The 15,084-nt window shown below is 33.7% G+C and overlaps 1 protein-coding gene across 1 annotated transcript; it reads right to left on the minus strand.

Annotated features, from left to right (window-relative positions):
• Window positions 1-2,730: 2,730 nt before the first annotated feature.
• Window positions 2,731-13,715, minus strand: LOC145607224 (uncharacterized). Its single transcript, XM_081662948.1, has 6 exons — window positions 13,506-13,715; window positions 11,902-12,258; window positions 11,713-11,799; window positions 11,478-11,530; window positions 11,282-11,376; window positions 2,731-5,954 (listed from the first exon to the last, which is right to left on the minus strand). Exons 1-6 carry the CDS (start codon window positions 13,713-13,715, stop codon window positions 2,731-2,733), a joined length of 4,026 nt encoding a protein of 1,341 aa, XP_081519074.1.
• Window positions 13,716-15,084: the final 1,369 nt, after the last annotated feature.

Here is a 15,084-nt window from a genome sequence, read left to right on the forward strand (position 1 = left end):
TATGCACTTTAATCATATTGCTTCAAATTAGTTACAGTATTATTCTATAACTTGACTATAAATAAAGATTGGAAAGACGTTATGGACTATTTGCAGTATTGGAAAGTATATATTTTATTATTAAAAATTTAATCATGTTAGAAAATCATATAAATCTTATGCATGATTTGAAAGTCTAAATTATAGTTAAAAGTATTATTATGTATAAAACAACATAGATCATTGCACATGATTGTTGTATATCTAGTATAGTACATGAGCAATGTACGAATTCATAAGTAATAGCATTGTTATTTTTTTTATTTTTTTTTTTATTTTTTTTTTTTAGGGAAGTAATAGCATTGTTAATACGAATATTACAATTTTAAACACGAGTTTTAGTTATAATACATTTTATATATGTCCTTTCCCGTCAAATGTCTAATTCATAACTTGTATTGAATTTAGGATAACTTTTATAATTGGTGCACAATATTTTACTTTACATCTGTTTTTTTTTTTTTTTTTTAAATTTATGTATTGATTTCACAATTGACGTCAAACTGAATTCTATCGATTTTATTTAATTTTCATTAACAAAAAAACAATATTAGCCTTTCAATATACAAAATATTTGTTTCCTTAATTATGCACTTTAATCATATTGCTTCAAATTAGTTACAATATTATTCTATAACTTGACTATAAATAAAGATTGGAAAGACGTTATGGACTATTTGCACTATTGGAAAGTATATATTTTATTATTAAAAATTTAATCATGTTAGAAAATCATATAAATCTTATGCATGATTTGAAAGTCTAAATTATAGTTAAAAGTATTATTATGTATAAAACAACATAGATCATTGCACATGATTGTTGTATATCTAGTATAGTACATGAGCAATGTACGAATTCATAAGTAATAGCATTGTTATTTTTTTTATTTTTTTTTATTTTTTTTTTTAGGGAAGTAATAGCATTGTTAATACGAATATTACAATTTTAAACACGAGTTTTAGTTATAATACATTTTATATATGTCCTTTCCCGTCAAATGTCTAATTCATAACTTGTATTGAATTTAGGATAACTTTTATAATTGGTGCACAATATTTTACTTTACATCTGTTTTTTTTTTTTTTTTAATTTATGTATTGATTTCACAATTGACGTCAAACTGAATTCTATCGATTTTATTTAATTTTCATTAACAAAAAAACAATATTAGCCTTTCAATATACAAAATATTTGTTTCCTTAATTATGCACTTTAATCATATTGCTTCAAATTAGTTACAATATTATTCTATAACTTGACTATAAATAAAGATTGGAAAGACGTTATGGACTATTTGCAGTATTGGAAAGTATATATTTTATTATTAAAAATTTAATCATGTTAGAAAATCATATAAATCTTATGCATGTATAGAAACTTGCTTTTATTGTTTAAAGTTGAACAAAAATAACTATGCTTGAATATGTAAACAAAAATTATTTAGATATATTTTATACATAAGATAAGCCAATGAGAGAGTGACATTTGTCATCCTCACATTGAGGTGCTTGTCTTTTAGAATAATATATAGATAGATTAGATATAATACACCCGGGTGCACCATGTGTATGGTGCACCGACTAATAAAAAAAAAAAAGCGGAAAGAACATACAGTGTTTGATAAAGAACATACCTTTAATATGTTCTTTGAGTATAATTATATGTTCTTTTCATTATAACTTATGTTATTTAACATATGTTGATAAACATATACGAAGTATGTGTTTTTGGGTTTAATAATACAAAGTTTGTTCTTTGAATTTGCCGTGTATGTTCTTTAAGGTCGTAGTGATGCCCAAATTCCATTTTTATTATCATATGTCATATTTAAATTACTTTTATCGTCGTATGTTCTTTGAGTTTGATCAGTGTGTTATTTATGTATTAACTATATGTACTTTACAATATAAATTATGTTCTTTTAACATATGTAATTTTGAAAATTGATATTGAAATCTTAATTTATTTTAATTGAAAATAGTATTAGAGTAAAAAACTAAATTATTATGGAAAGTTGATTATTATGGGAAGTTGATTTTTTTGGGGAAATGAAATCTTTGGTAATGATTTTTAAAGAGGTGATCAACATTGGCATGACTCGCAGCCCGACCCGATGAGACCCGAAATAGGGTAGGTTTGGGCAAGCCTAAAAATGCATTTTAGTTAAAATCCGAACCGGGCCCGAAAAAAGCCCGAAAACCCGCTACTTTTTCACGGGTTTGGGCACGAAAAATTATGGTATGGCCCGGCCTTACTCGATTTTTTATCATCTCTAATTTTTTTTTCCGTTAATGTATAATTTTTCAGAAAACTTTTATTAAGTTTTTATCTCGTTCTTTTTATTATATCTTTATGTTCTTTGGTAATGCATGTTTTTGTCAAATACAAACATGTTCTTTGTCAAATATAAGTATGTTCTTTATTAAACACAGGATGTTCTTTCCGCCTTTTTTTTATTTATCCGGGTGTACGATGAGCACTGTACACCCGTGTATATAAACCACGGATTTCAAATATTAATGTTCACAATTTTATAATTTGTATACCATTGCACGCATATAACTATATAGTAGATTATGATTTTTTCCTCAAAGATATATAAAAAATATAAATTATGATTCTTATGCCATATGATTTTTTTTTTTTTTTTTGACAAAGAGAACAAATAAAGAAAAAACAGAAAGACCCTTAAAAAGACCAGGACAAAGAAATACGACGCCGAGCTTGAGCTGCTAGCCAGTGACCTGGAGAAACCCAGGATCGAGGAACCTTCTTGATTCGACAATCCGAAAGACCCGTAATAATATCCTTGATTGTCAATAATAACCAATAGCAAGAAATATCCGCTGTTGAGGCCTTGGATAGTAAAGAAACCACCTGGGCACTATCAGTATAGATCTGTAAACGAACACACCCTTTACGCTTAGCTGCTCTTAACGCCCATAAACACGCTTGAAGTTCTGCCTGAAGAGCTGAGGAGGCTTTGGTTGCCCGGAGACCGCCCACAACAATTAGATCCGAATGAACATCCCTTATAACCCAACCAACACCTGCTGTGTTATCCTGAATATCCCAAGCTCCATCAACCACTAGACAGAAATCCATAGTGTCAGAAATATTCCCCACTAGGCATCCTGGTGAAACCGAAGCACTTATAATTTTGCAATGCTGGGAAATAGAAGAGTGACGAAAGAAAATATCAATCTCCGAAGCTTTCGAAACCCCTTCTTCTGTCAAGTGAAGAATCCAAGATGGAGAAACAACAACCTGTCTAAAGAGCTTATGATTGCGAGAAAGCCAAACGGCCCACATGAATGAAATGAAGCGAGACAAACCCTCGAAATCCCTCTTGTCCTTAAAATCTGTAACCAAATCTGTGAACCAAACCCCAAAAGGTTTGGCAGATAAAGTAGAATGAGAGAAGTCAAACGAGCTTCGAATCAAAAGACCGGTCACCATTGAGCAATCCCTAAACAAGTGAGAAACCGTTTCTGTGTGTTGATAACAGAAGACACAAATAGGAGAAACTAGGATGCCTCGCTTACTAAGCGTGTCCCTAAGAGGAAGAGCATCATGTAGCATTTTCCAAATGAAGATTTTTAATTTAGGAAGAAGAGAGAGACCCCAAAACCGTTTCCACCATGGTTCCGAGATCGAGACACTAGCCATGGAAGCCGTTGATTTACGGACCAGCATTGCATATGCTGTCTTAGTGGAGAAACGTCCATCCTTTGTAAATTTCCAGTAGACAAAATCATCCATAATACAGTGCGGCCTATCCAGAGAAAGAATTCTCTGAGCTGATTGAGAATCAAACAGCTGATGTATCAAAGATACATCCCACGCGTAAGAACGCGGATTGATAAGTGAAGAAACATGAGTCGGCAAATCCGACTCAACAACCGAAGCTTTAAACTGAACTGGGCTTCCCGAAGCCCAATTATCCTCCAGGATCCGGACGTGGGAACCAGAACCCACTTTCCAAGCGAGACCTTGTGATAACGTAGCCATACCTTCCAAAAGGCCACGACAACCCCAAGAAGATCTAGGAATCTTTCCTGACCGAAAAGAATGAAGAGATGGATACTTAGAGAACAAGACTCTCGACACTAGAAGTTGCGTGTTATTGTAAAGATGCCAACTCTGCTTTGCCAGAAGGGCCGAGTTCAAAAAACCTACACTTCGAAGACCCAAACCGCCCATACCTTTCGGTAAATGTAAAAGAGAAGCAGAACGAAAGGCAAGGCCCTTCGAAGAATCCGAAGACTTCCACCAGAAACGAGACAACAACCGATCAATCCGGTCACAAACCGAAGTCGGAGCCTTGAAAACCGAGAGGACATGATTGAAAGAAGCAACTAAAATCGAATTAATGATAACTAGCTTCGCAGCCGCTGACAGCCGGAGAGACGCAAACTCCGAGAGAAATTTGGCAACTGTATCCACTAGATGGCCAAACGCCGCAACCTTACTCCGACCCAAATCAACAGGAAGGCCCAGATAAGAACCTAACGGATCCGAGCTGCGAAGCCGCATGCTCTTAGCTAAGAAATCCCGATAATCCACAGGAGTGTTAGGACTGAATTTCACAAAAGATTTCTGAAGATTAATCATTTGCCCGGAATAGTCACAAAACTCCTTGAGTAGTAACATAACTTGATTCGAAGATTCCGGAGAAACTTGAAAAAATAACAGGGAATCATCTGCAAAGAACAGGTGGGAGATAGAAGGGGATCCTCGAGAAATACGAACGCCTTTAAAAAGAGAGAAATTTTCCGCACGCCGAAGCATAGCCGAAAGAATCTCCATACATAGAACAAAAAGGTATGAGGAGAGAGGATCTCCCTGTCGCAAGCCGCAGAGAGGATGGAAGATCGGAGTGGGATCCCCATTAACCAACACTTGATAAGACACTGTAGAGATACACTGCTTGATTAAGTGAATCCAGTAGGGAGGAAAGCCAAAAGATTCCAATGCTCGGATCAAGAAATCCCATCGCACCCGATCATAAGCCTTGTTCATATCCAACTTTAAAGCTGCGTAAAAGGTTTTACGGGCTTTAGAGCCATTCATGAAAGATAAGATCTTGTGAGCTAAAAGGCCATTATCCGAAAGAAGTCTCCCTGGGACGAAGGCATTTTGGGAGGAAGAAACCAAGTATGGTAGCACCTTACGAAGACGAGCAGTCAGGCATTTGGCAATGCATTTATATAAAACATTGCACAACCCAATGGGGCGGAATTGCGATACGAACTTCGGACTCTCGACCTTCGGAAGAAGAACCAGAAAAGTACGATTCCATTCATTCAACATATATCCATGAGCGAAAAAGAATTGTACTGCGTTTATAACTGGATGGCCCATTACTTCCCAATGAATTTTGAAGAAAGCCGATGAATACCCATCCAGACCAGGAGACTTATTATCTTCAATATTGAACATTTCCTCTTGAATTTCCGAAGCTGAGAACGGGCGAAGCAGCACATCCTTGTGATCCTGAGAGAGGGAGGGTAGATCCAACTGATCCCACCAAGAAGGGTCTGGCATAGGAACAGAAGAAGCAGGCGAATAAAGGTTGGAATAAAAGGAAGAGACAACCGCTCGAACTCCAGAAGAATCATTAACCCAATTACCCCCTGAATCTTTTAAACAAAGGATGCGGTTACGACGACTGCGGGATTGGACTACCGAGAACAAAAGTTTTGAATGACGATCGCCATTGGCGGCCCAACGTAACTTTGCTCTTTGGCACCAGTATAAGTAAGCAACATGGGCTTCCGCTAATCTTTCACTCCTCATGTTAAGAAACAGTTTTTGAGAATTACTTTCCTTCAAATCTGACATGCCATCTCCTAGGTTAGTAGCCAGAGATTTCCAATCTATACCCCAAGACTTCCGATGGGAAACACACCCTTATGCCATATGATTAATAACAATAAGAATACATTACATGTTTACAAGATGAATTATGACTAACATTTATCTCTGATTCATATGAAAATTATCAATCAATACCATTATCTAAATATTCATGCATTAGATGTTGTCGGTATATTTAACTGTATGACTATATGTATAATAGTTCATGATTAATTAGGGGAAAAGGTACCGGTGGTAGATTAAAATTTTTGTAATTTGAGATAAATAAATTGGTTAATGCGACATAAAACATATAATATTATTTATTAGAATTGTACCTACTTAAGCAACTAGCTGTATGAAAAACACAATTTAGATTTTATACTCGCTAGAGATGGCTATTGCGATTACGGTGAAATATTTTAGTATACTTGTAGACACCCATTTGTGTCTCCCCAAAACCAAACCTAGTGATGAATAACCTTTCACGTCGAACCATAATCGAATAAGGTGAAAGTGTAAAAAGTTAAGTGTTGCGGTTTAATTTTATTAAATTCTCTTCTCTCTGTTTTTGAAAACAACCTTATTTTATTAAAAATAGTCAATCCACTTTAGTTTGGTCCATAATAAGGGTCCAATAATGGTGTAGTTAGATGGAGCTGACAAAGACCTTTCCAACGATATATTATAAGCCAAATTTCGATGAATATTGAGGAAGTTATGGCCAAAATACTAAACTGGGCCCGATTTAACCTTTACACACGGCCCAATGGTCTAGAGAAGGGCCCAATGTTAATTATTATTCCTAAAATTATTAAGATTAATTATAATTTTCTAGAAGTTTCTAGAAGGTTCTTTTAAATTCAAATAAAGTTAGGATTAATAATTATATCAAGATGGATTTTATTTGGAATAAAATATTATTATTTTATTAATATATTAATATTTTAATTATACGTTTTTAGCTTCTGTACGGATTCCTTTGATTAAATTTGGTTAAAGATCGGATTCCGTGTGGAAAGCGCGTAAAAGCCAGGCTGTCGCCAAACGACAAGTCTTGGGAATAGACCCTGTCGCCTCATGACAGAGTGTAATTCTGGTGACAACGTGTAGTTTTACTCCTAATCAAATTTTGTCGATTTCCAGACTATTTTTCTTATAAATAGGGTCCTCGACCTCCGTTTTTAACCATCAACTCTCATCAAGCTTACTTATTATCTTCTCTCTCTTTCTAAACCAACCCCTTTTGAACACAATACCGCATACACAAGAATTAGAAACATCTAGCCAAGTTCGAAGTTGCCTTCGCCCTAGACGTGCAAGGTTGATAATTTCTGAGGGTTTGGTCCCTAATCCAGTTTAAACTTTATTAAATTTTTCTTTAATAATTTATTATTATTTTCATTGAAGTTTACTAACTGATAAGTGACTTTTATGTCACTTTTAGGGTGTTTATTGAGTCGCATTCCGACTTATTTTCCAATAATTTCACCCTTTTTATCCTTTATTTCTTTATTTTATTATTCTCGTCTTTTATCTTTATTTTGTGTATTTTTGCCCTTTTTATTAGTTTTTAGTTTATTTTTGTAGTTTTAGTTAATATTTTCCCGCTTCTCTCGTTTAATTTATTTTTCTTTTAGTTTCTAGTTTGTTTTGTTTTATTTTATTTTATTTTATTTCTTTCAATTTTATTATTTCTTTAGTTTTAGCATTTTATTTTATTTTACTTTATTTATCTTATTTTATTTTACTTTATTTTTCTTATTTAATTTTATTTTCCAATTCACCCTCGTGTTTTTGGTTGTAGGTGTTCCGGGTTTCAAAGTCATGTTCGAGTTCAAAGTCTGAGAATCGAGGGACATGATTTGAGCCAACCCCTACTGCCAGCTTAACCATCACCACACCATCCCTTAACCTCCACCACACAACTCGCCTGCTCCACAACTCGCAACTTCCCCTGCTTCCATCTCCACCTCACACTCACCAATAACAACTCCAACAGCACCTACCACAGCCTTGAATTACCAGCCACGCAATCCCACACACCACCAGCCACGCAATCCCACACACCACCAGCCACAACAATAACAGCAACCACCAGCGCCTCACTCCGCAACCACCCAAGCCAGCATTTAACCACCATTTCACACCTCCAATCAGCCACGCACATCAACAACAACTTCCATCTCCACCTCACACTCACTCAAACACCACACACACCAGCACCCACCACGCAAACCACCATCAGCACCACGCAACTTCCCCTGCTTCCCCACCTTACCATCACACCAGCAGCAGAGCAGCCGTACACAGCCACTCAAACCGAGCACCAACTGACACCATTACAAAGCAACTCCCAATACGAAACAGCCCAATTTATCCCCAATTCTATTGGAGCTACTCGCGGCCGCGCAGCACTGTCAGAAGGCGCACAAATGGAGTCCAAAATCAGAGTTGAGGCAGTAGCATTTGCGCGACCTCTGCGCGATGTCTTCGCGGGCGCGCAATTGTGGGTCAATCACGAGCTTTTCACGTGATTTTTAATGAGAATTGGACGGCCACGATTTGATGCTAGATGATGATGGATGCTTGCGATGGTGGTGATGATGGTTGCGTGATGAGTGATGATGGAGTTTGGTGTGGCGTGAAGCAGGGGATTACATCCCAATATTGAAGCTGCCAAAAAAAATCGAACAGGAAGAAGAGAAGGGGAAATTAGGTCTGATGGGATTAGGGGGTTTTTGGGGTTTATTTTCTATTTCTTTTTCTTTTCTTTTATTTTATTTTAGTTTTGTTTTTTGTATTTAGTTTTTATTTATTTTATTTTATTTTATTTTAGCCTTGTATAATAAATACCCCCTTTGGGGTTATTTTCTGACAACATTGAATCAATATTTTTATTCTACCCTACATTAGATTAGAGTAGTTTTAGTTCTTTTATTTTTCTCTCTCTTAGGGTTAGATTAGGAGTTTCTCTCTCTAGTTTAGGAATAGTTTAGAGAGAGAAAGCTTGGATTTTTCATGGAGTTTTTGGGATTTTGAAGAAGCAAATTTGTGGATTTTTCCTCTCATAAATTCAATTAGTCTTCCTAACTTTCTCTCACCTTTATTTGCTTTCATTTATTATTGTTTTTGCTTATTTATTTGTTGTTTTGAGTAGATTAATTAGTTTAGTTGTTTGATTCTTGCTTTTATTATTGTTTACCTTGTTTTTCATGTTTTTGTTCATCATGTTAGCTTAGATTTTGTTCTAGGGAAATGGATGAAGGTTATATTAATTAATTAAATGATTTATTGTGATTAGTATGAAATTGTTTCTTGATTATTGTGTATGGATGATGCTTTTATGGATTAGAATCTTTCTAGCTAATTGATTCTATGTTCTTAATTGTATTTTCAATCAATTGCGCGAGAGTGAGTTGTTTGAGAGCCTTAAATTCCTCCATACCTTTGCTATGCTAGTTGCACGAGAGTGAATTAGTTTAGTAGGATTATTAACATGCTTAATTGCGCGAGAGTGAGTTAAATGTGTTAATCGTCCTAATTGAGGTCATTTTCATCTAATTGTATGATGTTATTGAATGTATTGATGTAATTGGATTCCACTTTCCCTAGTTTTAGTTGTTTGCTCATAGTTGTGTTTAGTTGAATCTCTTTCTATCTCACAAGCTTTCCTAGTAGTCTAATTAGCATAGATTGATACACTTAGTACTTTTGGGTTCGACCCTTTACTTACCCCTATACTTGTATTAGGGTAGTTTAGGATTATAAATTTCTAATTTGATTAGGGTTAGTAGTCCCAACGACACTATCTAACTCTCTATCACTAACGCGTGTATTTTGTTATTAGAAAGAGGTACGAGACATCATAGTATGTAATCTTATTGCTCTATTCTTGTAGAAAGCATGCTTAGATTTGATTAATTCCTAGTATCATGTTAGGATGTTTTTATTGCTTTCTAGAATCATGTTTAAGGTGCTTTTTACTCTTTTTAATAGCATGTTAGTATCATGTTAGGTTTAAAGCTTTGACTTTTATGGTTTACTGACATGCTAGGATTTGTTATTAATCTTGTTAGTATCATGCTAGGATCTTGCTATTATATTTAAGCTTTATTGTTAACATGATTTTGATTATGATTGTTATTAACATTATTATTATCATGATGACGATTATTATTATTATTATTATTATTATTATTATTATTATTATTATTATTATGTTGCTTGATTGCTATATATTATTTATTGTTATTGCTTGATCACGCCTTTTATGCATGTTTAAAGGGAATTTGTACTTGAAATCACGCTTAATAAGATAATTAATAATTTGGTTTAGGCTAATGTGATTTCAATACAAGTGATCGCCAATAATAGTTTTATTTGTGCATTAATATTCAACCAGCATAGATTAAACAGGTTTAGGGTTAACCTAATGTTTGCATGTTAGTCTAAAAGCGCACATGAATACGAGTAGAATAAAGTAGTGGCCTATTTTATAGGGCGGATCCTTTCTTTTGTAGATTGGATTCGTACCCTCATTCCCGAACCCTATTTGGTTCAAGACCTTATGGAGTTGACGATCTCCTGGACTGTTAAGGAGTGTAGCCTTCACCTCGTGATTGGTTTACAAGTTCCTAAAACTTGTTGGCGACTCTTTTGCTCTCTTTTCTTTCCCTTTGGACGCCACCATACTTTAGTGTATGATCACAGTGTGGTTCAAGCTTGGGGTTATGATGCTTGAAATATTCCCTACAATACTACACTTATACAAAATGTGATTTTTATATCCCTATTGAAACTATAAGTTTTTTTATTTTAATTTCAAAATTGAAAATTTTTATACAAATGATTTGTAAACCGTGCATGGCACGAGCAATATACTATTTAATCAAGCTATTTAGTAGTTAAATTTCAATGTGAAAAAAGCTTGTTTCAAGAAGTTTGACATCTTCATCAATGGGTTCATAGCTAAAATTTCATATTTCCCTAAACTGTATGTAAAACTATAATCAAGTTCTCATTGAATATTAATTAATCTTGATTAAAAAACTATATATATTATTCATTCTCACTAATAATAATGTAAGTGACACATAATATAGGAGACTATATGAAGATATGGAAGATCCAAATAGCTGGTATTGCTAGAATTAAGGTCCGTGTTTTAAAATAACATTACAAACTGTTACAATGATAAATAAACAAGCAACAACAAAGTCATCTACCAAATATCTCATGAAATGGTAGGAATAATATAACACTTGTTATTTCCACCATTTACAATAAATTCACATGAGACCATGAAAGAAATTGAGAACTATTCATGCTAATAAATAAATATCCTTCTTCATTATATTGCCTATATGTTTCTCTCTACCTCCATTGACTCCACATGAATCACCATTGTAAATGATTAAAGACGTGACGTTTTCAAGCCGCCCCTTGTCCACCACTTGTTGAACCTCCTTCTCCCTGTAAATTAAAGACCATATATATAAACATATAAATTAGTAAAATTATATATATGTGATTAAGTTTTTTATTATACAATTTCTTTATCACGTAACAAGTACGCACGTGCATCAATTTTTGAATTGTAATAAATGTACGTATAAGCATATATATACTAGATAAGCACATAAAATTCACATGATATTAATACATTATCTAATTAATTGTTTAGCAAGTTGTGTGTTATAATTAATCAAAAATTAGATTTTGATCATCTTACGCCGAATTCTATAAAGTAACGATGGTTGTACAATAATACATTAATATGTATGTATAGATTTATAAAGGAGTGTATACCTTATCATCTTTCCCATCAGTGTTCCTGTAGTGAACTATTGCCGTCTTCAAAGATCGGAAACGCTTACCATCTGGGCTTTTGTACGTCTGCATCACATAAGAAATTTAAAAGTTTAATTAATTATTACAAAGTACTAAAATAATTACATAAAATGGGTTATTTAATTTTTATTAGTTTTTTGTACAAACCTTGTCAACAACTCCCTTAGTCTTTCCGCTTTTCCTTATGGTTTGCGTGACAACCCAGTTGTCCGGCAGACCAATGGGCTGCTCTTTGCGGCCACAACGAGGAAGAGGACGAGGAGGCACATTAATTATTGGGGCCACAATAGGAATGGCAACTTGAATATGAGCCTCTTGAATAGGAGTTGAAAGGCAAAGGTTTGTAGCAGACTCATCTACAAAGGTTGTTTCTTGTTTGACTTGCCAGCACAAATTTGCATAAGGATTATTAATATGATTTGGTTGATAAGCTGGTGCAATAGCATGGGCTGAAATCAGGTTGGCGTATGTAAAGGTCGCATTCATTTCAAAAGGTGCGACAACCTGAAAGGATGAGATGGGGATTAAAATTGGTTGCATGGGTACAACTTGGATTGGGAGGGTTACTGGGTTTACAACAACTATCCCATTTGGTTGGGACAAGGATGAGTCCATGGGTAGGAATGTGCTTACATAGGGTTCGCTCAATTGAATTTGGATGGGGTTACGGGCTTGCTCAACCGGGTTAGGGTTTGCATTCGGCGCATTTGATAAAGGTGGTGTAGTTTTTTGGGTTGCGATTAGGATGGTGGTTGAGCTTGAACCTCTTTGCATCATGATTTCGCGCTTGATATTATCTAAAGTTTCAAAATTGAAAAAAGAGTTAGTTTTCGATAGGGCTGGCAAAAAGTGACCCGACCCGAAAACCTGACCCGAACCCGACCCGAAAAAAGCGGGTTTGGGTTGAGATTTTTGACCCGAAAACTTAAATGGGTCGACACGAACCCGAACCCGAAATTAAATGGGTTAGGTTAAGGTTGAAAATCTCAACCCGAAAACGACCCACCTAACCCGAAATAAGTTAAATACCCCAAAAAAAAAAAAAAAAAAAACAAAACACCAAAGTTTACTAGCCCAAGCCCATATTTAGGTTCTAATAAAAACTAAAACCCTAAAATCCTCTCACACTCTCACTTCTCAGCTTCACGACCCTCACTTCTCACAGCCATAAGCTCTTTCACTCTTCTATTTTAGTTTTCTCTCTCTTCAACCGTGGAGATCCATTTGCAATTCAAGAATAGGCAGCGGCAGGCAGTTCCTTGACTTCCTAGTTCCTACGCATTAAAATTATGAAGAATGAGAGGTGGCGGCAACGGTTTTATTGATAGTAGCAAACTATCAACTACCAAGACCTAAGTTCTAATTAGTGAAATTAAAGGATTTAAGGGTGTGAGGAAGCTGTTACTATTCTCATTTTTTTTGTTATATATCCTCTAATTTATGATTTGTAAGGTATGATTTTTGATTAAAAGAAAAAAAATTGGGTTGTAATCGTTAATTAGGAATTTAGGATTGTTACCTTGTTTATTTTGGTTTGAAATGAAAACTTATGAACTTTTTTTACAAAAATCAGTTATAGGACAAAGAAACTTGATTTAGACCACAAACCAAAAAAAAAAATAGATCAATTTCGGGTTGACCCAAACCCGAAATTATCCGGTTCGGGTCAGGATTTCCAACCCGCAAAAGTTAAATGGATCAGGTCAGGTTGGGGGGTTGCTGACCCGAATTTAGGTGACCCAAACACGAACCTGACCCGTTTTGATCCATTTGCCAGCCCTAGTTTTCGATGCTTCCTTTGTCAAAGAAGCACTTGGATTTGTAGCATAAAAAGCAAGTCGAATATCTCGCGCCAAATCAACTGTAAAATCGTCATTTAAAATTATATCTGGATCATCAAAAGTAATTGGTTCAAAATCAGACATGTTTTCATGTTCACTCTGAACTTTTACCATCACCATTATTATAATTATTATTATTCATCCTTAATAATGTAATGAATAATGATGAATGGATTTTTTTGGGAGGATAGAATTTGATTAATTGTATAGTGTGTGGAAGAATATTTTGATAAACAAACTAAATCAAAGAAAGATTAATTTTTGTAGTGAATTTTATAGAGGTGTAAGGATGTAGGAGTAAAAATTTTTATCAATTTCATAGAGAACGTAAAACAAAATGGATTGAAAGTTTATATATATAGAAAAAGAACTAACTAGTTTTGGTTAAAAGGTTTTTTTTTTTTAATTACTAGAAGTTATCATTAATAAGTTGAATATATAGTTGAAAGGGTTATCTATGTTCATTGGTTGACTGCCATATCAAGCTATAAGAGCCTTTTCTATTCACCTTTTTTCACTTATTTCATGTGTCATAAGTTCTGTTTAATTAGAAAAAAAAAAAATGTTTTAACAAGGGTTATCCAAGTACAAATTACAAGTATATATCAAATTTCTATTTCTTCTCTTCAAAACACGTTGTTAGTGCTCTTACATTCTTACTAGCCGTTAGTACATAATTAATGACACAAAATTATTGATGCTAATGTAACACAATTGCTGAGATAATCAATTTTAATGTGATGGTAAACTCTTTATCACCTCGTTAATTAACAGTGGTGATACAAACTTAATGTGAACATACATGCATTATGTTGCACTTTGATTTATTTCCTTGTTATTATTCATTTATTGCAATACGAAATCAAAATCATGATTCTTAATTTATGGCATTGATGCATTAATTTAATATCATATTAATTATAGTGATATGTTACCATATTATGTGATATGTTACCATATATTATATTATTATGTTAGTTACCATATACTATATTATTATATTAGTTACCATATACTATATTATTATATTAATTACCATATTATTTTGCCATGTTACTATATCAATTTGATATTATTGCTAGGAGGTTAATGAATAATTAATAACTTTTCACATAATATGGTAACATATCACATATAATTAATAAATTTTCATTAACCTCCTAGCAATAATATCAAATTGATTTAGTAACATGCCAAAATAGTATGGTAATTAACATAATAATATTTTTTTTTTTGACAGGAACATAATAATATAATATATGGTAACTAACATAATAATATAATATATGGTAACATATCACATAATATGGTAACATATTACATATAATTAATATGATATCAAATTAATGCATCAATGCCATAAATAAAAAATCATAATTTTGATTTTGTATTGCAATAAATGAATAAAAACAAGGAAATAAATTAAAGTGCAGTACGTTCACATTAAGTTTGTATCACCAATGTCAACGAGGTGGTAAAGAGTTTACCA

Source organism: Chenopodium album, chromosome 23 (genome assembly GCF_948465745.1).
Source record: "Chenopodium album chromosome 23, dcCheAlbu1.1, whole genome shotgun sequence".
NCBI lineage: Eukaryota > Viridiplantae > Streptophyta > Magnoliopsida > Caryophyllales > Amaranthaceae > Chenopodium > Chenopodium album.

Bases quoted from the DNA above. Each gene is read 5' to 3' on its own strand.
- LOC145607224 (XM_081662948.1), bottom strand. From the start codon at position 13,715: ATGGTGATGGTAAAAGTTCAGAGTGAACATGAAAACATGTCTGATTTT. The intron at 11,531-11,712 runs GTATACACTCCT...GTGCTTATCTAG, and splicing joins CTGATGGGAAAGATGATAAG to TATATATATGCTTATACGTA. The intron at 11,377-11,477 runs GTACTTGTTACG...TTTAATTTACAG, and splicing joins TCAAAAATTGATGCACGTGC to GGAGAAGGAGGTTCAACAAG.